The 26,519-nt window shown below is 55.0% G+C and overlaps 1 protein-coding gene across 6 annotated transcripts in view; it reads right to left on the bottom strand.

Annotated features, from left to right (window-relative positions):
• The window catches only part of MAD1L1 (mitotic arrest deficient 1 like 1), a 271,894-nt gene that overhangs the window by 207,366 nt on the left and 38,009 nt on the right, over positions 1–26,519 (bottom strand). For 4 of the 6 annotated variants that reach the window (XM_032459889.1, XM_032459890.1, XM_032459891.1 and 1 more), the window contains one exon: positions 3,741–3,827. The exons of 1 other annotated variant lie outside the window; for it this stretch is intronic. In XM_032459889.1, coding sequence (XP_032315780.1) covers positions 3,741–3,827 — 87 coding nt within the window. Of the gene's footprint in view, positions 1–3,740; positions 3,828–26,519 lie in introns of those variants that run through there. One more of the 6 variants, XM_032459894.1, reaches the window with a different exon arrangement.

The following is a 26,519-nucleotide window of genomic DNA, read 5'->3' on the forward strand; positions in this document are numbered from 1 at the left end:
CAACTCAGCCTCCACGAACTGAAACTGAAGCCAGGGCAGCCGTGCAAGAATGGCAAGGTTCCGGGGCTGTGACGAATCTCCTGTCCACTGACAGACATGTTCGCATGAGTGACCCACAGGCCCTGCGGCTGCCTGAGATGCCCACAAGGGAAAAACACAGAGAGGCCTGACGGTTCACGACAGCCCTCCAACAGAAAGGCACGCCAATGCTCACCCCCGAAGGACACCTCAGGGTGCTGACCAAAGCTCTGGCCGGACTCCGGCCCCGCAAGCTCGGAGGCCTTGCTGTCTCACAGCTGCACGTCACCCGTGGCTCCCAGGTGCCTCACCGCCACCCTGCCCCCCCCAGAGCAGCCCTGTAAGACACCAGCCCCACTTTGACATGGGAAACACAGATGCGCGTGAAGCCAGCAACTACCGGAGGCAGAAGGCACCCTCTTTCTCTGCAACCTGGAGGCTCGGGGAGGTCCATGCCTCTCAACGCCCCGGGCCCAACACTGGGATGAGGCCCAGGCTTCCCGTCTGCAGGCGGAAGGCACAAACGTCAAAGAAGGGGAAAATCCCAGCCAAACTTACGGCAGGTGCAGAACCAGGGCTCCTCGGTGATGTGGGGTCAAAGCCTCAACCCCCAGTACAGGAGCACTCTTCCCTGCCCCAGGCTGGTGGCGGCCCTGCGTGCGGCGCCCAGGTGGCCGGCACCGTATCTTCCCAGAATGAGCAGGCGCTGCTTCTCCGCTCAGCTCCTGTGCAGTGCACGGTGCTCTGCTTCTCCCTTCACTCACTTCACAGAAGGCTGGGATAGGATGCCCCTTAGCTGCTGTGGCTGACCCAGGACTCGGCAGCGTGCGTGGGATGGGGTCCTCCCCAGGTAAGTCAGCCGGGCGCTATGGCGGTAACCTTGGACAGAGGCTGGTGCAGACCTCAGCAAGGGCCCTGAGAACCCAGCGAAGGAGACAGAGCACGGGGCCCGCGCTCCCGCCGGGACCCCGCAGGGCACTGGGTCAGCGCCTGCTGACTTACCCTTTCCAGGTGGGGAACGTACATCGAACCCTCGGGCCCGAGCCCCGCCTGCCTGGGAGCTGGCCAGACCCCGAGCTTTCACCCTCCTTTCAAGGGGCCTCTTCCCTGCTAACCTGAGTTTCTGCCCAACTGCCACTAAAGACGTGCAGAAATGACATCAGTGGGCCTGACCTCATGAGGTCCCCTGGCCCTCCACGTGGAAACGTCCACATCGCCTCGCCGTCTGTTGGAACAGCAGCCACCCAGACCACTGGCGGCGTGAACGGCATCGTGCACCGCCTCCTCGCTGTCCTGGTCAGCGAGGGCCTCGAGGGCACGGGACCCCAGCTCCCATGGCTCCTGAAGAAATGAGTGCTCCCTATCGTCTGAGACCTCAAGAACGCTCCCAGGCTTCTCTGACCCATTCCATCACCTAAAGGAGGAAGATGCAGTGATGGTATCCTCCCCCAGGACCTCCATGAGATGAAACGAGGTGATGCACAGATGAGCTGGACACAGGAAATGGTCCTGAGGCGGTCACACGATCAGGACGGTCAGGATCAAGAGCTTCCCACCCCACCCCAGGCAAGCAGTCGTCTGCAGGCCCTGTGCCACGTGCTGTCACACCACACCTCCCGACACCCAGTCCTGACAGACAGGTGCCCATCCTGCAGACGAGGTGGCGCACAGGGCTCGTCTGGGGGTCTGAGATCACCCATGCTCCCGGGGCAGCTGCAACAGCTCCGAGGGAACCCGAAGGTCCCGAGAGGCGGACAAGCACCAGGGAGTCACGCGGACCACCTGTGCGCCAGGGAGGGCTGCTCCCTGGGGCAGGGTCCCACCTACAGGGAAGAGCCGAGACGGCTGGATCTACAGCTGTGAGTGCAGCCGAGGGCGCTGCTGGTCCCGCAGGCGCTCATGGTCTCTAGGGGGCTGACCTTCCTGCTGCTGCTCAGAGAACTTCAGAAAATACTTCATAGTTTGGGGGGAGAAAAACGCAGACACGCTTCCTTTCCCCTAATGGTTCATTCTGTTTCAAGATCAAAGTAAGATAAAGAGGATCACCTGGAAAATGTCAAAGCTTTAATTTCGAGTCGCTTTTAACGTCCGCTTCATCCGACAGTAGCTTCGGGAGCAAAAGGCAATCTCTGTCATTTGAGGGCTTTAGACTAAATTGACGTGATTATGTCCAACATAATCAGATGCTTCTAAAACCCAATTTTCAAAGTGACACCAGCCCCCAAAATAAGAAAACCTTCCTTCAACTAATAAATTATTAAAACCCTACTGCACCGCGGGGTGAGGCTGTGGAGGAGAATCAGCGGCGAAAGACTGTCCTCACAGACCCACCCAGCCGGCCAGTCTGGCCGTGCAGGGCCCCGAGGGCCCCTCTGGGGTCACTGTCCTCCCAGCCCGTCCCCGAGCCCTTCACTCACTGTAGGGGTCAGCCTCACTCAGCTGTCCACCCTCAAGTGATTCAGGGGGGACCAGACTAGTTTAAGCTTGCCATGGTGACCCCATCCTCTGTGGGTACCTGGTCCGGGGTAGACAAAACCCCGCCTGGACCAGTGAGGCTGGAGGGGAATCTGCTGGCCGGGAGCATGGTGGGGGCTCCTAGGAAAGATTTCCTTGTTCCAAAAAGGAGATCCAAGAAAGAGGCCTCTCCTTTCTCCTTCTGATGCGACCCCTGGAACAAGCCCCTTCAAGCCGACCCCTAGACGGCATGGGGCGGGGGGCAGGGGCCTGAACACCAGGGGGACCAGCCACAGGACGAGAGGCTGGAAACTTCAGCTCCACCCCCACCTCCAGGGAGGGGAGAGGGGCTAGAGACCGAGCTAATCACCAACAGGCAAGACCTAACCAAGCAGGAACCTGCAGACAAACTGCCAAACCAGGGGGTTCAGAGAGCTTCCGGGCCAGCGGGCACCTGGAGGAACCGGGAGGGTACCACGCCCGGGGACGGCATGAGGCGCTGCCCCCACCCCCACCCGCCATGCACCCTTCCCATCGGCTGTCGGCTGTCCCGGCCGCACCCTCTGTAACACACTAGTAACCCTAAGTAAAGGGCTTTCCTGAGTTCTGTCAATCCCTCCAGCAAATTACCAAGGGCAGTGGGGGTGCCTGAATCCGCAGTCAGACAGAAGCACAAGCAGCCTGGGAACCCGGAAGCGGGGGGCCCTTGGGACGGGGCCCTCCACCTGTGGGGTCAGGGTCTGGCTGACCTGAGTTGAATCCTGGGACACCCGGCAGGTGTCAGAGTGGGATAATGGGTGTGGGCACACCGCACACTCAGGGTCTGGAGGAAAACCAGGCCCTGGAGGAAGTCACAGCCGCCTGCCTGGGCTCCGGGGGGCAGACACAAACATCCTGCTGCCATAGTCTCGGGTGGCCCAGGACCCTTCCTGAGTGCACAAGTCTGCACACTCACACGCACTCAGATGCTTCAGCCCAGGCTCCAGGCTCCCACACATTCAAGGGGCCACACAGAGCCCCCACCTCTGCAAAGTGCAGCGGGTGGGGAACACCCGCCTCAGACCCACCCAGGAAGCCGCCCCAGGGCCTGGCTGCTCTGACCGCCAGGCTCACTGCCGTGGGGCAGACACGGGCGCCCTGCACCCTACAGCCCAGCTCCCACTGGCTCAGGCCAAGGCAGGGAGTGAGCAGGGAAGCAAGCTGGCCCTGAGCTGGCCCCCACTTTCCAAAGCAGACATGTCCCCGCAGACACGGGCCGCCAGGCCTACCTGCTGGTGATGGAGCTGTTCCTGTCTTTCAGGGCAAGCTCCCGCTGCTGCAGCTCCACGATGAACCTGGAAAGGTCCTCCGGGGTCCTGCGGGACCAAGGACACACGTCAGCACGGCTGTCCCGGGGGGACCTGGGTCTGCACACTGCGGGGACCCCACAAGCCACGCCCACCACTGCCGGTCCAGACCCGGATGAGTGAGGTCCTACACGGGGTGGTGGGTGTGCTCCCCCATCCCCGGGCTCAAACCCAGCCTGAAGCCAGGCCATGTAACACTGGACACGTTATTTTTTCAAGCCTTGATTTTTTTTCACCTATAAAAAGCAAGCCGACACATAAGAGCTGTCACTGTGCAGAGGATCAGAAGTGAGGTTTACCAGCACCTGCCAAGCAGGTGCACATGCCCAGGGCACTTGGGTCTCCTTTCCTCCCTTCTCCTTCCAAACCCACGTACGATTCAGCAGCAGCGCCAGACTGGGCACAGCAGACGCCACGCGCACAAGGCTCGGAATTCTCAAACCTATTCCAGGTTACTTGGGTCTGTCAATGCTCAGAGCAGCCCTGTTGCTCATGGTTTTCATTTCACAGGTGGGGAAACTGAGACTCAGACAGTGATCGCCGGAGCCCCCCAGCCCAGCACCAGGCTCAGGAGAAGGTGCGACAGGACCATCGCGAGAGATGAAAGGGGATCCAGCAGCGCGTGCACTTGCCCGACACCAGCCCGGGGCCCACCGGCTAAACGGCCCCCTGACGCGGAGGGGCCAAGAGGGCGTGAGCGCGAGGCCAGGGGCCGAGGCCAGGGCTACACGGGGGCGAGGCTGTGGGGAGCGCTGAGGCCACTCCCACACCCCCTCCACAAATGGGTCCCCAGCACTGAGCAAACGGTGGTGGCTGGCGGGGCCAAGGGGGCTGGGACCCAAGCTACACAGACAACACACATCCTTTGGAAGGAGAGGCCAACGCCAAGCTACAGAGGGGCCACTGGCCAGCTCACTACCGAAGGCTCTCTTTCTGGCCCCAGAGCACACTCCAGCGTCCCCTCACCTACCAGTGAACCCCTCCTGCTCAAGTTGGCACCTGCAGTCGCGTGGAACCCAAGGACCCCTCATAGAAACCAGCTGAAACCAAGCCTCACGTCCGTGCCCCACAAACCCTACACCCTTGGGCCCCTTGGGCCTGCAAGTCTCAGGGAAGATGTCTCTTCCTCCAGGAAGCCCCTGAGCCTCTCCCCACTCCAGCACGACGCAGCCCAGTACCACCACCATCAAACCCATCGTCCGTGTGGGGGCATCTCAAGTCTGCCGTCGCTAGAACATGAGCCCCGACATCTCCACTTGTCAGCACAGCACCCAAAAGCCCAGCGCAGCCCCTGCCCCACCCCACACACTGGGGCCTCAGCCGTCGGCTCTCCGCCCACAAGTGACTCCACGCCCCTTCCCCTCAGGTCACCTCAGGGAGGCCCTTCCCGACCAGCAAGGGAAAGCCCCTGCCTGGACAGTCTGCGAGGCACAGCGCAGAGGTCTCCACCCTGACTCCGCCCTGGACACAAAGCGGCTCTGCAGACTAGAAAACAGTCACAGTGAAGAGACGTGCCCCAAGGAAAGACCTTTGAGAAACCAGGGCCTAGGAGGGGAAGGGCTGAACCGGCCTTGAATGCCTCTCTTTTCAAAGCTTCCAAACATTTCCCAACTCAGGGAGTTAAAAATACTAATAGGAAAATAAGCAAAACAAGTAAAGACTTTTAAGCTAAAGTTTTTTTCTGAAACATATTAAAAGAAACTTAAGTTGTTTTCTATTTTCCTGTGTTAAGCAGTCGAAGGAGCACACACACTGTCCCTTCATCAGCGCAAAGTGCATTTAAAACAAAGGCGTGTGTCCACATTTGCAAGGCCCCCCCCCCCAGGGGCCCAGGACCAGGCAGCGCCACATGGGAGAAGCAGACAGAGGCCCCGAGGGTGGCGGGGGAAGCCTGACCATCACCACCCTCCTCCTCACGCCCTTTCCAGGCAGGGCCACGTCGGCTCAGACCTGGAACAGCGGGAAGGGCCCGTGGAGAGGCCTCTGCCAGACAGGTGACCACACACTGTCCAGGAGCTCTCACTAACTGACATGGCGGCTTTCTCTGGTTGAGGGCAAGCTGCCTGCAACACCCCCCAAACAGAAGCCTTCCTGGAAACTGGAGAGCCGTCTGCAGAGCTGGGAGCACGTGACAGCAATTTAGAAACAAGATTCTTGCCCTGGGGTACAAATTACCCCACAAAGCGGGGAGCTAGAGTAACAGAGGAGAGCCAGACTCTGCAAACCAAGGCTCTCCAATTTCCTTTGAAGTAAAGATAATTTGAAATGTAACAATTTAATAATGACAGGAAATTGGAAATGGTCAAATGAAGAGAAAAATGGGCTTAATATGCTATCCTTGGAAATGCTCCACTCCCACTGACGGCTTGGGGCGTCTGCACATCTGCAGGCCAAGGCTGCCACACCCCAGGCGGCCTGAGCCTCAGACCCTCCAGCTAAACCTCACGGAGCCTGTCTGACACCCCAAGACTTTGGAACTTTTGAGCAGCCATTTCAACAGAGTGTCAGGAGGCCTAGCTCCACATTCAAAGAAACTAAGCAGGAAGCTGGCTTTCCCACAATCCTGCCCCTCTCGCACGAAGACCACCAGGCAAAGGCGCCGTGCGCCTGAGGAGCCCCTCCGGCCTGTCCTCTGTGTTGTGCCCCGACCCCCCTGGGAGAGGGCAGAGAGAGTGGCCACCACTGGGACCCACAGGGTAGGGTGCCGGGCAGACAGCCACAGGGGTCCAGGCTTTCCAGCAGCGGCCTCCTGGCGACACCCCAGCCCCAAGACCCAGGCGTAACCCTTCCTGCTGAGGGGTCTTCAAGTCACAGGGCCTGGCTGTCCTGCAGGCCCAATTCCAGAAGACCAAACGACACAGGAAGGACCCCATATCCTGTTCCCGGCCCAGCCCTGCCCCGCTGCTGCTGGCAAACACACGGACACCAGTCCTCCTCGAGGGGCCCTGGGCTGGAATACCTGCAGCTCTGACTCTGTGACCTGGGACTCAGGAGTCCAGGCAGGCCTGTCATTCCTGCTGGTCACTAGGTTTCAACTTCTCCTAAAAGCACAGAGCTCAACACTCCAGAAGCCAGGCGCAACACTTCAGAATCACGCCACCCTCGGAGACAGAGAAGGCGGGAGTCTTTAAAGGGAAGACACGACGGGCTGCGGCAACCCGGGACTCAGTCACAGCTCACACAACTCCAGGCCGAGCCCAGCTCAAAAGGGTTCCTCGAGGCTTGTTTCCAGAACCCCAAGACCCGGGCACGTGGTGGTGCGACCACCCGGCAGCCCCCACACTCCCATTAATCTCACCAGAGCAGAAGAAGACAGGAAACTTTAAAAGCGTTTGTAGGGCTTCCCACCCAATCCCATTTCGACACTGAGTTTGGGAAACGAGGATGTCACAGTGAAAGCAGCTGACGACAGCTCGTTATGTAAATAAGGAGCGCACGTTTTAATTTGAGGTAATTATTAATCAGTAAATGGAACAGTGTGGAATTCCACACACTGTTAAGTTCTACAGTGTTGATCAAAAAGAAAGCACGCCCTGTTGCAGGAATGAGCTGCGTGAGCTTTAGTTAAAACAGCACTTCTAAGGCACTGGTTTGAGAATGGGCCCCGAGAGAAAGCAGACAGCAGCGCGCGGGCGCAGCAGCTCCGCGGCCCAGCACAACACGTCACCACCGACGGACACTTGGGTGGGTTCTACCCTTCGGCTACGGTGAAGAGCGATGCTGTCAACACTGGTTTTCAAGTGTGTGTTCAAGTCTCTGCTTTCACACTTCTGGACGTACACCCAGGGGCAGCCCTGGGGATTCCTCCATTTTTAGTTTTCTGAGGAGTCGCCATACTGTGTTCCACAGCAGCTGCACCATTTCATGCTCCCTGTATCACTGTTTTTAACATTAAACAAAAAAAGCTCAGTGAAAGAAAATAAGCGAGTAAGACTTGCAGCCGCACCACAGGACGCAGTACACGTCACATCTGATGGGGGCAAAAATGCGCTGGCCAGGCGGTCGCTACAGGTCACGAGAGGCAGGGAGAGCGTGGGCAGGCGTGCGCGGGCATGCCCACTTCTGGTCCAGGAAGGGACTCCTGCAGCTCTGTGGGCCGTGGCATCGTGGGGGCGGGAGGGTGTCCAAAACAGTCCCCCTCTGCATCAGAATCACCTGGAATCACTCCAGCCCACCCACCTCCACCTCTGGACCCTCCGAAGCAAAACCCCTGGGGGCGGGGCTTCGGATCTGCCAACAGGTGGCTCTCGTGCACAACTTGGACCCATTGATCATCTGCAGAAACAGGGAAATCTAAGCAGTAAAACAATCATGTAACACTGCACGGCAAGACACCAAAAATTCTCTGTGCCACCCAGGAAACCATCTGCTGTACGTCTGACAAAGACAACATTCCTGGAGGCTCTCTGTCAATTTGATGGACAACATTAGGTTTCAGAATTTGGTCCAAAACTAAAAAAAGAATCCCAGAAGACAAGGCAGAGCGATTTATCCACAAATGTCACTGCAAGAATTCTGGAAACTACCACTCGCAATGGAGAGACTGCTGTGACTACTACGTAAGGAAATGTTACCAAGCTTTCTGCCAACTTGATACATCATCGAACATCCTCAAAACAACTATAATAAATAACAACACAAAATACAATTAAAAAAACACCCAAACAACTAACAAAAACACGACGGCAGGGCTGCCATAAAAAGGGCTGCTCGCCGCACAGCTGCAGGGGGTGCGAGCCCCCTTGCCGATAGAAGCGTCACTTCTGCGACGCAGCCACAGTACGGGGGACCTGCCCCCTCTGAGACAGACGCTCTAAGCACCTTCCGGATACTGAGTCGTTTCATCCTTTCAACAGCCTTCACTACCCCCACTACACAGGTGGGGAAGCGGAGGCACAGAGGAGTCGGGAGCAACTGGAAAAGCTGAGACCCACGCAGGGCGGCCTGGCCGAGGCCGTGCTCCTGATTCCCATGCTGCTGGGCCCAGCGACCTCAGACTGGTTTGTAAAATACGCCACACACACAATGCCGCTGAAACGGTAAGTGCACGCGACGTGAGAAAACAGTTTAAGCGCCAGTGTATTTGCCTCTTTTTAACAACAACAAGCATATATATATTCACTGAAAAGGCAAAACCAAACACAAGGTTAAGTGCACCCTGATTAATACCATCTGTGTAGAGGCAAGGCCTGGAAGGAAATGCTTACAAAAAGGCAAGAGTCACATCACTGATGCAGAATCCCTGGCACCTTTTCCATTTTTCAAAAAGATTCTACAATTCTGTTGTGAGAATTACTTCCAGCAACAGCTTTTTTCTTTTTAACTGTATTTTCTAGCTGTGGAAACCAGTGGCCACAGAAGTGGTGACCAGCTGCGACAGGGTGAGACCACACCACACCCTCACAATGTCTTCGGGGGCTGCTCCGAGAGACCCACCGGCACAGCCCACGGCCCGGGAGACCCCGCAAGGACACCTGGGCCGGGGCACCTCTCTGCTCTGTCACTGTGCATGCGGGCCAGGCGTGGAGCATGGGCTGCCGCCGTGCAGGGACTGGGGGCTGCGCGCCCCTCGCCCCAGAGGCCCAGCCCTCTCTCCCGGTGCCCTGCCCGGGGGGGGGGCAGGGATGCAGGTGTGTGCACGCGTGTGCATGGCATCCCATAAACACACGCACCCTCCACTCTCCTGCTGAAGGTCCCGAGGGCTGAGAGCTGAGCCCAGGGAGGAGGAGAACAGTGTCCCCTGAAAGGACCCCACAGCAGGCACAAGGGAGCCCGGCCCACAGGAGGGGATGGCGCAGGAGTGACAGTGCTGATTCCTGGGCCACCAGGAGGCTCGTTGGTTTGTTCCCACCCTAGCGACCGCCTGGCCTGTGGGCAGGGCTCCGGCCAGCAGTGCGCACAGCATGAGCGCCCAGACCCTCTTCTCCAGAAGCAGGGCCTCCTCTTCCTGGAGGAGCCGCGAGTTGGGCAGTCCTGCAGGGGCTCAGGGAAAGAGCTCAAGTTCAAAGTGTCTGATTCCATTCACGTTCCAAGGACCATTACAGCCCCAAACCGCACAGGCGCCCCCAAACTGCACCTCCAACTTCTTTTGTCTAGAGAGAACCACATGGTCTGTGCGCACATTTACAGGGCATAACCTGGAAAATTCAGCCCAAATGGACACTGGTGGGTAACTCAAGGTCACGGCTGAGGTTGGTGGCGGCAAAGGGATCTTCAACTCCATGTACACTGTTTAAGCTTCCTTTGATGAGAAAGTGTGTGCTACACGTCTAAGCACAAAGGAAAAGTAAGAGAAAAACCGCACACCCAGCATGCTCCCTGCGTGGAACCGTCACCCGCAAGTCCGGCGGGAGAAGCAGGGGGCTGACGGAGGACGGGGCCTCCAGGGACTGCTCCACACAGCGCGAGCCCAGTGGCCAGACCGCAGTGCGGGGGGCGTCTGGGGGAGAAGGAGCAGATGCACCCGAGAGGCCCAGGAGCTCAGGAACCGGGACGCGGCCCCGTGGGAACAGACAGCCACAGCTGCGCCCCCATCGCCAGGAGCTCCAAGGGCGGACACAGGCAAGTTCCTGAAGGGCTGTTGAATCGTGAAGGATTATTAAACACCACACAGCAAATCAAAGACCAGAGGCCAAAGTGCCTCCCACTGGCAGGAGAGTGTTTATTTTTCTGCACTCCTGACCTGCGGTGCGGTTAGAGCTCTTCGGAGATGCTCCCCGAGGGCGCTGGGGGTTTAGCTCTGCGCTGGCCGCCAGCAGGGGCCAGGCCAAGGACCATTACAGCCCAGGACTGCGCGGGCGCCACCCCCCACCCCTGCCCCGGGCAGGAAGAGCCACGTACTCCAAAACTTCTGCTTCACAAACTGAGAAGCGGACGTCTGCCGAGGGCCTCAGGGTTCTCCGCCTCAGAGATGACAGGAGAGTGGCAGTTCCAACTACAGCCCAAGCTGTGACATCTGCTGTTTAAAACTCTGGCTTCAGCTCTGAAGCCTTTTAACTCTAACTGGTGGGCTTTAAAGGAGGAAAAGTCTTTGTTCAGTCTGCAGCTGAATCCTGGCTCACTCTGGCCGCGGGACAGCAGGAGGCCTGGGGGTCGGGCCCACTGGCTGGTCCCCGAGGCAGCGGCTCTCCAGGCTCTCCAGCCCAGCAGCGGCTGTTCTGAGGCTCCTGGCAGCAGATGCCAGGACGCTCGCTGACACTCACAGTGCCGTCTCAGCAGGTGTGAAGACATGAGGTCCAGAGGACCCCGACTTCTAAGATGAACCCGACGGCACCAATCACAAAACTCATCCACGAAGAAGAAGCCTCTAGCCTTTTCTGAGGCACTGTGTCCAGAAGAGAGGAAGCCAAAGGGCACAGGGCAGTCCAGGGGGGCTCCAGTCAGAGGGCCTTACAGGCGCGGGGCACACCCCGGTGAGGCGGACCCCCTTGCAGGCTTGTTTCTGCAGAAAATATGTGGAACCAGGAACAGGAAAATTAGACAGGAAAATTAGACAGCAAGACTTGGTGCTAAACCCCAAAAGAAGGGTGAGCATTCATGACAGCCAAGTCACAGCGCCTGCCGCGCTGCTCTCCGCGACGCGGGGCGCGGCCAGGGTGGAGGCGCAGCTGCCTCGGGAGGGCTGCGCGTCACCAAGGCCAGGCCTGGGTAAAGCCTGCTGTGCATCTAGGCTGGGGAAGAGCAGCCCCTGTCACCTGAAGGAGAGCAACAAGCTATGCATGGCCAGCTCTGACGGGCCACCTTCCCCGCCCGGGAGTCAACCCTGCTGCTCCAGCCCCAGGCCACGTGCTGGCGTCAGACACTCCAGAGAAAGGAAGGCCGTGACCACCGACTGGTCCTGAGGCCACAGGCACCCCACCTTCAGGGGACCTAGGAAGGTCATCAGTCCCTCTCAGCCAGGGGCCGGTCCGGGACAGCTTGGCCACATGGTGGACAGCAGCCATTCGGACATCCTCTGAAGCTGCTCATTTCCCAGGGGGACAGAGAACAAGTCACTCTGTTTCCATGGAAAGGTGGCAAGTATCAGACAGTCTCAGGCACACCCCTCCCCAGCCCACTCACACGTCCAAAGGCACACACGCCCAGAGATGCCCAGAGGAGCCCGGGGCCACGCAGCACGCAGGGGCCCTTCCTCGAGCTGCAGTGCTCCTGTGATCGGTGGCGGTTTTCATGTGAGACAAGATCTCTCTCACACTGACTGACCCCAAAAGGGGTGTGAGTCTCCGGGTCCCTGCAAAGCCACAGACCCTCCTCATTCTGAAGAGCACCCCGCTCACCCCCGTGCCCCTGTCCACGGGCAGACGGCTCAGAGGGGTGGCGGCACTGCTGCGAATGCACATGCCCGGCTCTGCACCCCAAGCTACAGCCCCGTCCTCACACGGCCCTGCCAGCGGCACTCCGGAAACAGGCATCCCTGCTCACGGTCAGGCCTCGGCCTGAAGCTCCTCCCGAAACCAAGCAGGGAGGCTGCCCTCTCGCCAAGTGCAGCCCTCAGTACCGGCCTCTCCGCAGTGCCCACGGCGAGAGCCCCTCTTCCTCCACGCACTCTCCGCCCTCCCCTGAGACCCCTGCTCATCCTTCTCCCTCCCAGGGTCCCGGTCCCCACACGTGGCCCCAGGCTGGACTGCACGCACAACTGTAAGAGCCCGCGGCTCTGACCGCAGCGCCGCGCACCCACCACCGCAGACTCTCCACTCCAGACCCGCCGCCCACTGCGGTCTGAGGGGCCTCTGGGCTCAGCCCGCACCACCCACATCCCTGACCTGGTGCCCCTCCACCCAGGGGACCTAGTCTCCATGCTGCCTATCATCAAGGCAGACCCGAGGCCTGCGGCTTCCTCTGCACCCCCCGCCCACGCAGAGCCATCCTCAGAACAGCCCGAGTCCCCCTCCTGCATAGCTCCGCCGCCACCGGCTCGCTGCCCTCAGTCTCACACTCACCTTCAAGCAACCGCCTGCAACACGACAGTACTTCCTTCAAAACGTGGGTTAGATCACGTGCTCTCTTGTCAGAACTCTCCGATGCACCGCACCTCAGCGCCAAGTAAAAGCCCAAGTCCCCACCAGAGCCTGCGAGGCCTGAGGGGGCCTGACCACAGCTGCCTCTCAGACCCAAATGTGGGGCTTGAGCCACACTCCCACCTCAGGGCCTTTGCACGTCCCACATCCGGAAGACTCCTCCCCCAGGGATCTATGTGGCATGCCCCCCATCAATTCTTTTCATGCCTTTACCTAAATATTACCAGGCTCTCACCTGCGTCTGCCCCCACCATCCCATTTAAACCAGTAAACTGTCAACTCCCTCCCTCCCTCCCCCAAACCCTCCCTCTCTCTTCCAGCACTAACTGCCTTCACAGAAAAGATCAGCACCCGGGGTGCCAGGTATTTATTGTCTTCTCGTCTGTTGTCTCTCTGCTTCAACTAGAACACGGCACTCCAAAGTGCGGTTTTCATGCTGCTCTGTGGCCTCACTGGCTGTGAACCCGGAGCACCGCCCGGGACCATAACAGGCCTTCCATAAACATGAGATGATGAACGAGAAGTCATGGTGTCTTTCCAGAACAGTAACTATCCAGCTAAATTCTACCCAGGCTTGAACTCAGACCGTGGAATCAGGAGTTTAGTATCACTGGTTAAATACAGTCCATCCACACAATGCAATGTGTGTAAAATGAAAAGAAGAGAAGACCCTCCCCGCGGCCCCACGGGGAAGGCCCCACGGGGAGGCACGCGCTGCTAGGTGAGAGCGCAGGAGGCAAGCAGGAGTCTACCAGGCGGCCTCTTGTGTGGAAGCAGAAGGTGAATGCGGGTGCTTGTAGTGGCTTACACCTGCCTAAGAAACGTCTAGAAGATAAACAAGACGGAGCAGCTGCTTCCCGTGGAGAGAATGAAAACGGGACAGGAGACTTATCACAGATACCTTCTTCCAAAATTTTAACCTTTATACCAAGGAAATATAATACCTATTCAGAAAGGAGTTTTTTAAAACTCGGCATTATAAACTTATACTATGGAATCAGACACTACATAAAACTTTTTTTAAAAAAGAAAGCAATTATTCCATGATGAATTAATGCATAAAAATCTAATTCTACCCACTTATAATGAAACAATCTTATATTATTCCTAGAAGATGTTTGTAGCTAAGTGTAGTGAGAATAATTTGCATCATAAACGGGGCAAACATGTATCACTAAGAGGATTCCTATCTGAAATAATCAAGACTGGTCATCGATCCTGAAAGTTGGTTCAAGTAGGGAATCGGATCTTAGATACAGATGTATCGCTCAAACCTTTTAACTTAAAATATTATACACACGCATTCCCCAAGCTGCTTCTTCAATATGGGCCCACTAACCCGAGGATCATCTTATATCTTTTGCATAAACTCACAAAACACAACCTATGACTTTGGCTTTGTTTCTTTAAAATGGACACCTGCGCTCTTCCTAAATTTTACAACTTCTTCTGCTGATCGTTTACAGTCAATTTGCTGTTATGCAATAGCTTTTTTAAAAGCAATTTTCCTTTGAGACTTTCCAAAGCACTCAACTTTGTTTTCACAGAAACATTGCTTTTTTCACACGTTTATTTTTCTCCAGACTCTACCATATTCAATTAAATTATGTAATGACAGTAACATGTACAACAGGCAGAAACGGGCACATCTCGGATGGACCAGCGCCACCCCCTGGGTCGGGTTGGATGGACCAGCATCACCCCCTGGGTCAGAGGGACCAGCGCCACCCCCTGGGAGTGCCAAGCCAGCCAGTGCTACAGCTGACGGCACATCCCACAACAAGCAGGGTCTGGTCTTGGAGGAGGGAGAAGGACCGGGAGGGAGGTCAACAGGTGACCAAAGGAACTGCTCTTAACCTGAGAGTGGGTTCAGAGAGGGCTGTATCCAGTCTTCTCTTCTATGGATAACGCATTTCAAAGTGTTAAAAAAAAAAAAAAGAATTAGGAATAGCCTACGCCCCGAGCATCTGCTGTGCTGCAGAAATCCATCAGAACATCAAGAGAAAGAATGAAGGGCACTGGCCAATCCCGAGAGGCAATTAAAAGAGCAGCCACCCCACTTTCCATAAGAAGCAGAGACGTACGTGTGCAGGTGGGTGACGGGCCCCAAGGGCAGATCCCACCAACCACAGAGGCAGCACAAGCAGGGAACAGCGCAGATTCTAGCTCTACTCACTACTAGGTAAGCGACCCAGGACAATCACTAACCTCCCCCAACTTCAGTTCCCTCGTCAGGAAAATGAACGTAACAGCAGCACCCCCCGCGCGGGGCTGTCCCGAGAATACTGCAGATGAAGGACTCGTTTTGGAAGAGGATTATACTATGACTATGAATCACAGGCAATATTACAGAACATATAAACAAAATGATGTCTGTGTCCAATTAGAAAGCAAAGTGGCAGCAACTAGTTACCAGCATGAATTCGCTAAGAATGAGATTTACATAAATTAACATTTCCACCTGTGAGCCATAGATTGCTGTATAAGTACATGGCGTATATTATGAGAACACTCATCCACCCCCAGCCTCGTTCCAGAGGAGGCCCAAGGTGAATCTCAGCACCTCCAGGCCCGGTTCCCGACATGCTGATGAACACAAGGAGGTCCAAGGGCAAAGAGAACAGCTCAGTGAAGACCGCCCGGTGTCACCGGGTCACATCCAAGCCCCACCCCGCCCCGCCCCTGGACAGCAGAGCAGCCAGCAGGGATCCAGCAATCATCCGAAGACCCGCTGGCCCCGTCTCAGCTGGGGTGGAGCCACCCGGCACATGGCCCGGCACCCTGGGCCCGTCCAGCGCCTCAGCGATCACAGAGGTGCCTGCCAGTCACTGGGCAGCACAAAATGAGGCAGCAAATCTCCTCAAGGACAGAATCAAGGTCCGTAAACCACTCTGTGGGGGAGGAGAAGAGGGGAGGGAAACGATGGGCTACGGGCCAGGCCGCGGAAACAGGGCCGCGGCGCGTGCGGCCAATCGACACGAGCCTGCGACCAGCTCCGTCTGCAGTCAGCGAGGCCTCCAGTCCGTGGCCAGAGAGCTGCGCACGTCTCCGTGGAAGAGGAGGCCCCAGAGTCAGCGGGGACGGTCAGGGTTCACTCCTTCGATGACTTTGGTACAACCACAAGCCCCCTCGTGTGCAGAATCTCCACGCCAGCAAGCAAAGTCCCAGCCGAGTCAGCAATGCCGGCCGCCCAGCCACTTCCGTCCAGGCACGCACGCTGCTGCAGCCCTGACCTGGGTGCAGTGACCGCCAGAGAAGCAGGCACCAGCCTCCCGCTCCAGCACCATCGAATCTGGACCTCATCCCGCTGCCCACCAGCAGCAACTCAGCCAAAACACTTCATGGAAATAAATTACATGGGTCCCCAGACACGTGTAAATAAAATGAAGAAATTTCAAATTTACAGTTGCTGCCTTCGAATGCTTCCTCCCAGCTCAGGCAGGATTAAAAGGACTTCAAAGCAGCCTGGGCTCCAATTAAGCCAGTGTGACCACCCCAGGGAGGCTGGAATAGTCCTCTGATTAACAAGAGGTGCTCTTTGAACTGTTTGAGCTAAAAAAAGCTCTGAGAACCTTTCAAACAAATGCCATCATTTTCTCTCCCTGTTCCCTCACCCTTCGGAAAAGTTGATCTTTTGAATGCTTTAAACATTGAAAAAGAAGTCTGGGTAACTGCCCCAAACTGGCCTTCAGCCAGGAGCTCGGAACAGTGGTGGTGAGCAGGTGGCTTGGGACGCAACTGGACACAAGCAGGCCACCTCCAGGAGGTGAGCGCGCTGCCGGCCTGGGCCCCCCTGGCGCAGGTCCCCCCACAAGTGGGAGCAAAGCCGCGAGCCAAGGGAGAGGTGTGAGCAGAGCTGGGTCTGGCCGGAGCCGGGGCCTCCCTCCAGAGATGAGCCCCAGTGACGAGGGCCTCCAGCAGCAGGAGGCAGAGCCACCACCCACGAGAACAGCCGTTGGGGTGGGCACCCAAGCTGGAATCCGCAGAGCCGGCAGAGGAAGCAATGGCAGCTCACACAGCCAAGGTGACACAGGAAAGGCCGCACAAGCTTGGGACGTCAAACCACTCGCAGCACCACAGGCAGAAGGTAAACATGGAGACGACTGCAGGTGTGTCACACCCTGGGCAGCAGGTGTGTGGGAGTGGGCACCTGAACCAGTGCCTGTCCCCACAGCCTATGAGGTGCCTGCAGGGCCCCGCTCCCACCCTGGCTCAGCCCTCGCGGATGTGACTGGCAGTGCGGACGTGACCAGCAGTGCAGACCCCACCAGCCCACCCACGAGTCCCCTTGCAGCAGAGGCAGCAGACTGCACAGCTGCACAGCAAGAAGGGGGCTGAGGGCCGAGTCAGCTTCTAGGGACGCAGTCCAAAGCGATGCAGGAAGAAAGGGCTGCGGCGAGACCCCAGAGGAGGCGTCCTCACCAGTGAGGCGCTCCAAACCTGCCGGAGAGAGGTCTCAGACCCTTGGCAAAGCAGCAGGTCCCCGAGGGGGCCCCCGGCTGGCTGAGCAGCCCTGGGCAAGTTATCGCACCTTTCCAGCTCCAGTCTATCCACACTGAAGTCCTGGGACACGGGGAACAGGACCTTTCATTCCGACAGAAGATTCTGTTTCCAAAAACAAAGTGTCCTAGGAACCTGTCCCCGGGGACAAGAACGAGGTAGGAGAGCCGCCCAGCGAGGCAGAGCTTCCATGCAGAGCGTCCCTGAGGCCCAAACACACGAGGGGAGCTCTCGAGAAGTCAAGGCAAGCCAGAGTTGGGGGCCGAGAGCAGAGGCCAGCACGCGCAGCCCCTACGGTGTGGGAAAGACCCAGGGTTTCCCCCCAAGTGTGCTGGCACGCAACTGGGGGGCTTAAGTGCAGAAAGACACGGTCCTATTTGCTTTAAAAAGAGACGTGTCCCAAACGTTCATGCTGTTAATAACCAGAAGAACTAGAGACAGCCTGAATATCTCAACGGCAGGGCAATGGCGGGACATCCACAGGACGGCCCCCGGGGCCTTTACAGAGGAGGCCACGTGTGTTTTTAAGAAACGGGTACTAAGGTCACGACACCGAAGGTAAGGCTACACAGCCATGGGCTTGGAGCCATTTCTGAAAGTCCACATGCAGAGGGTGAAGCCCGGGACAGGTCAGCAGGAGGCTTGGAAGAGCGCGGACCTCTGGGTGCTGGGACTGCAAGCGACTGGTTCTCTTTTTTATCTTTTACTACTTTGTAAAGAACATTCTTTGTGAAATAAAATTAAAAACAGTTCTGCAGCTACCTTGCTCCACTGCGTTGTCAAGAAAAACATTTATCAACATGAACTGTTACTGACGTGATCTGCTAAGACCCAGAGCATGAGGCTACGGGGCATCGCCAGCCCCCGGCCGCCACCCTCACGGCAGGACAGGCGCCGAGACCCCCGCAGGCCCGGAGATGGGGCCCGCCCACGCAGGTCACAAGAACACGGACCATCAGCACTGGTCCCCGGGCCATGACGGGGGTCGGGGCTCAGGTGACACTCACAGATGTACTAGTGTTCACATCCAGTGTAAGAGTGGACGAAAGCAGAGGTGATTTTTTCCAAGACAACATGGAAGGCACCTTCCCTCTACTTCTCCCGCTGCACGTACTCGAGGTACTAGGCTCAAGAAACCTTTAGGGTCCAAAGTCAAACCACTACGTCCCAAATTACATCATTAGAACTTAGGTCTCAAGGGAACAAGGCACCAAGAATCGCAAGCAAAGATGGGTAATGTTACAGCCACTTCACAGATGCGAAAACTGCGTCTCTGGCAGCCACGTCCCCAGCAGCTGCTAAGGGGGTCCTACCTCCTCCTGTGAGGGCCGCTCTCACCGCACCTCCCCCGGCCCAGTGTCCTCTGGGCAGAGAACAGACCACGCCCAGGAGGGCACGGCTGCCCAAGATCTTCCTCCAAGACAACCCACACCGCCAGACGCCTCTGCCGGCCCCTGGGATGTGCGGAGAGACGAAGAGACTGAGGAAGACGCATCCTGGGCCTGGAGGTGCCGGTGGCAACTGTGTGTTCTCCTCCTTGTGAGAGAGACAGGCTGCATGTCACAGGAACGCGGGGCGGGGGCGGGGCTCCGGGGCAGAAAGGACGTACTACCCCATGTGCCCCAGGTTGTCTGGAGCAGTAAGGATAGGGCCAAGTCCCCACACCCTGAATGCGAGGACACCAGCCAGGGGTGTCCAAACAGCAAGGATGGGACCACCGGCCAGGCCTGGCTGCGTGCTCATCTCCCCAAGCCCAAGCCTCCGCCACAAACGCATCAGGCCTTCAGAAGGCCCGGGGTAGATCTCAATGTGCCCACTGTTGTGGCACCCTCTGCTCTACATAGCATCGCCAAACTCGGGGCAGCCCGGTCCCTGGGATCTGCCCGTCTCCTCAGGACACACGCGGCCTTCTTGCTTCACTCACCAAGCAGCACCAGTCCCGGGTCTTGGTCCCCTGTAAGCATGACCTTCCTCAAGTCACGCAGCCTGGGACAGGTACTGAATGTTACCAAGAGCATGGCAAGCGCACTGCGAGCTACAAATCACAGCTACTTCTGGGCGCGGGCAGACGCTGCACCACGCGGGCCCGCCGTAGCCACCGGCCAGCCAGGAGCCCTCACGGCAGCTGGTAATCGCCCCCCTCACTCTCACCTCCTCCCTCACCTCTTCCTGTGCCTTTTGCCTCATCGCCAATTTCACCCTGAGCTCCAGACCCAGATCTCTCAAGTCACCAGACGATCAGGCCACCGGTCAAGCCATCTTCAAGAGGAAGTCTTCCCCGGACCCCTCCTTCCTGCTCATGGACTGAAGACCCTCCTCCCTGCTGCACAGCTGTCACTCCCTCCTGTCACCGACAGTCGAGTCCCCATGTCCAAGTCCTTCCTCTTTTACTTTTTTTTTTTTTTAAGTAAAATGCAACCTACAGTAGCTTTCTGGAAAAGGGTATGAGGAAGATACATTTTTTTTGAGACTCCGCAAATCCCAAAATACCTTTAGCCCGCCCTCCCACAGAACTGTGAGTTTGACTGGCACAGAACTCTTAGGGTGAAAATTACCTTCCTGCAGGCTCTGGAAGGCACTGCTCTCCACAAGGCGCCAACGCTGCTGTTCAGAGGAAGTGACTCTGATTCTCGACTTGTACGTCACCTCTTTTCATCCTTCAGGAAGCTTCCAGGACCCACCTCCTTGCTAACATTCTGAAATTTCACAGTAACATGCCTCAGGGGTGTTCCCTTCCATCCGCTGGACAGGCACTTTCAGTCTGAAACAGTGTCTTCAGTTCTAGGAAAGCTCAACAAGAATCTCCCCATCCTTTTAAGAGAGCAGCAGGCAAGGCACGCAGCCAGTGCCTCACTCGGAACGTCCTACCTGAGACAACGCTCAGTCGACAGGGCCCAGCAAACCACTTTCAAAGGTGTTCACAGAGCCAGTGCCAACCAGCCCCCAGGAAAGCAGCCTGGCACCTGGCTTTCAGGGTCCCGGTCCCACGGGTGCTGAGGTCACTTGCAGGAAAGCTAGGGGACTTCGGATATTTGGAGGACGTCAAGAAGAGAGGAATTTGCTGACATGTGCAATAATGGGAGGTACAATCTGGTGGCCAGAATTTACGGGGCTTGGTTTCCGACCCTTGAGAAAGCAAGTAATAGAAGCTTCTGAAAATCCAATCCGACATGCCTCATGTAAATTTCCAGAGAGAAATTAATTTTGTAAATGATCGCAACCCTATGACTCAAGGATCTTGCAAAGCCAAAAAGAAGGCCTACATGATATACTAACAGTCCTAGCAAACGCACATAAACAATACGGCTGACCCAGGTCAGCCTTACTTTGTGATCAAGATAATCTTCAAGACTGCTAAAATCAAAAAAGGGAGGCAAAGGGAAAACCTTAAGTGGGCAGGAAAAAGATGATGTGTCCTGTCTACCATTAAGCTTATTTCTCTCTTCAACTGCAAGCTACTTTACACGTTGGTAAGTCGAAGAAAACTGAGAGCAATGCAAATGACTTGTGTCCACAGAAATACAAGTTCTGGCCTCTAGACACTGCTGTCTCCTGCCCTCTGGATACTGACAGCTTCCCCGCCCCCGCCTGGCGTCTATATTAAATTAATCCCAGCGGACCTTCTGATGACAAACACGTTTCTCCTTCAGACCAGCTGTAAGACCTTACTAGTTCCTTCATTAATTACTGAGTCAAATACAACACATAACACCTCTAGACGAACAGATAAACACGATCTACAAGACCATTGTATTTAAAATTACAAACTATTGTTGCAAAAGTGAAATGAATGGAGAGACATACCATGAACTAAAAGGTCAGTATCATTAAGATGTCAATTCTCTCCAAACTGATCTATAAATACAGTTCAAAAATCAATACAAGGGGAGGACATAGGTCAGTGGTGGAGCACATGCCTAGCATGCACGAGGTCCCAGGTTCAATCCCCAGTACTTCCACTAAAAACAAATAAATAAATAAAAATCGAATTACCTCCCCCAACAAAAAAATTAAAAAAAAACAAACTAGATATAAAAAAATAAAATCAATACAAGTCACAACAGGGATTTCTGCAGATACTGATGATCTATTTATGAAACATTATACAGAAGAGCAAGTGAATCTTTAATAGCCCACAATACCAGGAAAGGAAAACAAATGGACAAGACTTGCAGTGCTCAAGCTAAGACTCACCGTGAAGCCCCAGCGATCAAGAAAGGATAGCATTGGCGTAAGGACAGGACGTGTCAGCAGAATAAAACAGGATCCAGAAACAGACCACCATGCACATGCTCAGTTTACTCGATAGTAATAACAAATCTGTTCGAAGGGAAAAGAGTAACTTTTCCAAACACAGTGCTAACACCTGATAAGAGCAGGGGAAAAGAAAAGAACCTCGACCCCCACTTCAGACCTCACATGACATGGCTCACCATCCTGTCCACAAAATGTCAAAGTAGAAAATTCTAGAAGAAAACATAGGAAAATTCATTTGCAACCATGAAATGGGAGAAGATACCTTACAGCATAAAAACCATTAACTATAAAAGAAAAAAAACAAATGAATGCATTTCATCAAAATTAAGAAATGCCGGTGAGACTTAATGGCTACAGTGAATTTACTATGATAATTTCCAAATGTGAGAGGTCTGGTGAGGTTTTGTAATAAGAATATGCAACTGACAAGGAAGTTGGGTTTTCTCTGGGGCACCCAAAACAAAGACAGGAAGGCAAGCAAAAAAACTGGACAAAAATCTCTCTGCGGATAATCACTTTTACCAGATTGTTCACAGCCAGTGCACAGATTTTTTACACACTGACCTTGAATCCGGCCATTCTGCTGAACTCAGTTATCACTTCTAATGACTGTGGTGTGTCCAGGAGGTTTCCTGCATGCAAAACCAGGTCATTGGCACACAGGGAGGTCTGGAGGTCTGTCACCTCCTTCCCTCGCGTGACCGTCCTGGGCAGACCCTCCAGCACACGTGACAGCACCTGCCCCCTCTTGGTCCTGCTTCAGTCTCTGTGCCTCGGGGGGGGGGGGGGATGGTCAGTGGAGCTGTCCTGGGCCCGGCCCCGCCCGCCTCGGCCGCACGCTTCCCTCCCGCGACTGCATTTGGCGACCGTGGGGCTGCCTCCTGCTTCCTTTTCATGATTTCTTTTATTTACATTCTCTATTTCCATTGATTGCTCTTTGCCCTGCGCGTGAGCTATGTTTTGTTTCGTTGCATGCCCGGGGACTTCTGTTGAAAACTGGACGGTTCAAAGAAGACCGAGAGGCACCTCTGGCAAGCAGGCCCTAGTTTGTACCTTTGTTTGTGTGGCCACTGAGGTCTACTCAGTCAGTCAAGCCGTAGGAAATGCAATTCTAAATCACAGTAAGAGATCACTTCACACCCACCAAGTCAGCTAGAATCAGAAAGACAGATAAAACAAGTGTTGGTGAGGCTGTCAAGAAACCGGAACTCTCACACACTGGCGGTGGGAACTAAAACGGTGCAGCCACTGCAGGGGACAGTGTGGCAATCCCTCCGAAGTTAACATATACCTAGAGATCCCACCTTAGGAATTCCACTCCCAAGAGAGCTGAAAACACATGTCCACACAGAAACCTGCACAGCAACGCTCACAGCAGCGTCATTCATAACTGCCAAACTGGAAACAACCCAAAGGCCTGTCAGCCGCCGAACAGATAAACAAAATGCAGTGTGTCCATCCAACGGACTGTCATTCCCCCATGAAAAGGAATGAAGCGTGGAGACACTGAGACGTGGATGAACTCTGGCAAGATTACGCCACGTGAGAGAAGGCATACACAAAGGCTACGTGGGGTGTGATTCCATTTACACGAAATACCCAGAGTAGGCAGATCCGCCCAGAGAGAGCAGAGCCTCGGCCGAGACCTTGGGGAAGCAGAACAGGGAGGGGCTGCAACCAGGTACAGGGTGTCTGCGGGGGGGGGGGGGGCCATGAAGATGTTCTGGAATCAGAGTGGCTCCAGGCACGCAGTCTAAGGAGTACACTGAGAAGCACTGAATCAGACACTTCACAACAGTAGCAAGTGACTGGAAGAGACAGAGGGAAATTTCTGAGGTCATGGAAACTTCCTAAACTTCACAGAGGTGCTGATGAATGGGTGACACATTCTCAAACTTAAGGTCCGTCCATTTCACTGTATGCATTTATTCTCAATTAAACATTTTAAAAGGAATTGAAAAAGTTTTTTTTTTCCTTAAAGGCCACACTGATGCCACTGTCAAAGCAAGTGAAACAAGGTCGAGCAACACACAGGTATTCTTTGAAGTCACCTGGCATGCTTTTAGGCTTCTGAAAGCAGAAACCACCTTTAATCCCAGGAAGTCAGCGAGTGGGATGGGGGCTCGCGCCCCAGCAGGGACAGAGGCAGGAACGTTTCCCCCCCCCCCACCTTCACTTCCCGGAGGCTTCGTGAGCCCTGGGGCCAGGCGGGCAGCGTCCGGGAGCACCAGATCACAGTAGAAGGGATGGCTGAGAGCCCGAAAGCCACCAGGGCAGCGAGCAAGACATGAGGACCGGAAGCAGTGTCACCTAAGGTACTCAGTCCTGAACAGCACCGTGATTTAAGAAGACAGCACCTTTCTTTCTTTTTAAGTGCACAAGGCAGAAATCAAACACAACATCAAGGAAACTGGAAACAACGGCAGCGTACACTAAAAGGGACGCGGTATGTGAACTGTGTGCCTACCTGAGATGGAATAACAGACAGCTATTAAAGAGCAGCACCAGCAACCTCACACAGCGCAGCTCAAAGGAGAGCGAGTCAGGCCAGACCTGCAGCCATTTGTACGCACGTCAAACGTCCACACACACAAGCACCGCCTAAGAGGGCTTTTACCACACCGTTAATACGAATTAATTCTGGATGGAGTTTGAAAGGACAGAGAGGTGTGAAGAACTTTCACTTCAATTCTCTACGGTTTGATTTTTTTTTTGCAGGGACACTTTTTCACATCGCACGTGTGGTATTTCCGAAAGGCGTGTCACAGGACTCTGTGGTCACACTAGAGTCTACATTCACTCGTGGTCTCTGCTTCTGGCCATGAAGGACTAAGCCCCGGGGACAGCCCTGTCCCATGTGGCTCACGGGGCCCTTCTTAGATGGTCTTGTAAGATCAAACTACTTTTGAAATAGTGTTAAACTATTATTTGCCTTTTTCTCCCCTTTCTTTCCTTCCTTCCTGTGCTGACGTTTGCACTGAGGACACAGAAGCTGTCACAAGGAAAGCATCAGTGAGCCACGCCAGCCGCACCGCCCGCACACCAGCAGTCACCTTATCCCGCACAGCCACACGAAGTTCAAGAGCAGAGCCAACTGCACTTCAGGATGCCAGCGACACTGTACATACTAAGCCTGGCCCTTTGGGGGTCATCTTCATACCACAGGTGAAGAGATGGGGGGTGCACAGAAGACACTCCGGGGAGCCGAAGGGTGGCCGTCGCCTTCTGGGTTGAGCTGTGAGCTGAACTAGCTACTTTTTACAGAAAACAAACAAACCATTCTACTTAAAAAACTGACTGACAAATGAGTTACTCAAACTTGGGTATCTGACCGCCTTGCTCTCAAAAACGAGTTGAATGAGCTTCTCACTTAACAGAAAACCACCAGATTCGACGTGACCCCTGTCAAAATCCCAATGACGTTTTTACAGAAATGGGAAAACCCACCCTGAAATTCCTGCGAAACCTCGAGTGACCCAGAATAACCAAAACAACCTTGAAAAAACATCAAGTCGGAGGGCTCACACTTTCTGAGTTCAAAGGCTATTACAAAGCCACAGCAATCGGAGCCAGCAGTACTGGTGAAAAGGCAAGACACAGACCAGTGGGACGGAACAGAGCCCAGAAATAAACCCTAGCAAACGTGGTCGAGTGATTTTCAACAAGAGCGCCAGGACCATTCAGCGGGGAAAGGACCATCTTCTCAACAAACAGGGCTGAGGAAACTGAAAAGAAACCTAAGACCATGTACGAAAATAAACTCAAAATGAATCAAAGGCTCTTAAATGTAAGAGCTAAAACTATAAAGAAAACATGGGGGAAAGCATCCTAACGTGGGATTTGGCCACAATTCCTGGCTCTGACACCCAGAGCACAGGCAACAAAAGAAAAGCAGCTCAGTTGGACTCGATGAACATTAACAACTTCTGTACACAGGGCACTAACGCGAGCGTGGAAAGGCAGCCCATGGAGTGAGGAAGTATCTGCAAACCACAGATCTGATAAGGGTCCAGTGCCCGGAATACACAGAGTCCTCGCAACTCAACAGCAAGACGATAACCCGACTGGGAGATGGCACAGAACTTGAATGGACGTTTCTCCAAGAAGACACACCAGTGGTCAATGAGCGCGTGACAGGGCGCCTGATGCCACAATCATCAGGGAAGTGGGGACCAAAGCCTCAGTGAGGCGTGACCTCACAGCCAGTAAAAGGTCGATGATCAAAACAAAGAACAAACCAAAGAGACAGAAAGTACCTGCTGGCCAGGGTGGGGAGGAACTGGAACCCCTGTGCTCTGCTGGGGAATGTAAAACGGTGCCACCACCAGCGAACACAGTTTGGTGATTTGTCAAAACAGTAAACACAGACTTGCCATGTGATCCAGCAATTCCAAGGTTGGGTCTACACCCAAAAGCCCCAAGAACAGAGTCTGGAAGAAGGATTTGTACACCCATGTGCAAAGCATCGTTACTCACGATAGCCAAAAGGTAAAAGTAACCCAAACGCCCTTGGCCAGGTGAATAAGTGAACTGCGGTATATACATACAATGGAGTAGAAGAGAAAGAAAACTCTGACACCTGCTGCAGCACGGAGGGCCCCTGAGGCCACTGTGATGAGAGCGAGAAACCAGACGCAAAAGGACAACCACTCAGGACTCCACTCATACGAGGACCTAGCAGCCAAATCCACGGAGACGGACAGCAGGAGGGCAGGGGCGGCAGGGGCGGGGGAGGAGGGCGCACTCAGTGTTCACTGGGGCAAAGTCAGTCTGGGAAGATGAGAAAGTTCCGGAGGTGGACAGCAGGGATAGTCGCACAACAATGTGGACAAACTTAAAGCCTAAAATGGTTAAAGTGATACATTTTATGGTGTGCATATTTTAACACAATTTAAAAAAAGAAGAAAGAAAATATGCCTCTGGAGTA

Source organism: Camelus ferus, chromosome 18 (genome assembly GCF_009834535.1).
Source record: "Camelus ferus isolate YT-003-E chromosome 18, BCGSAC_Cfer_1.0, whole genome shotgun sequence".
NCBI classification, from domain to species: Eukaryota; Metazoa; Chordata; class Mammalia; order Artiodactyla; family Camelidae; genus Camelus; species Camelus ferus.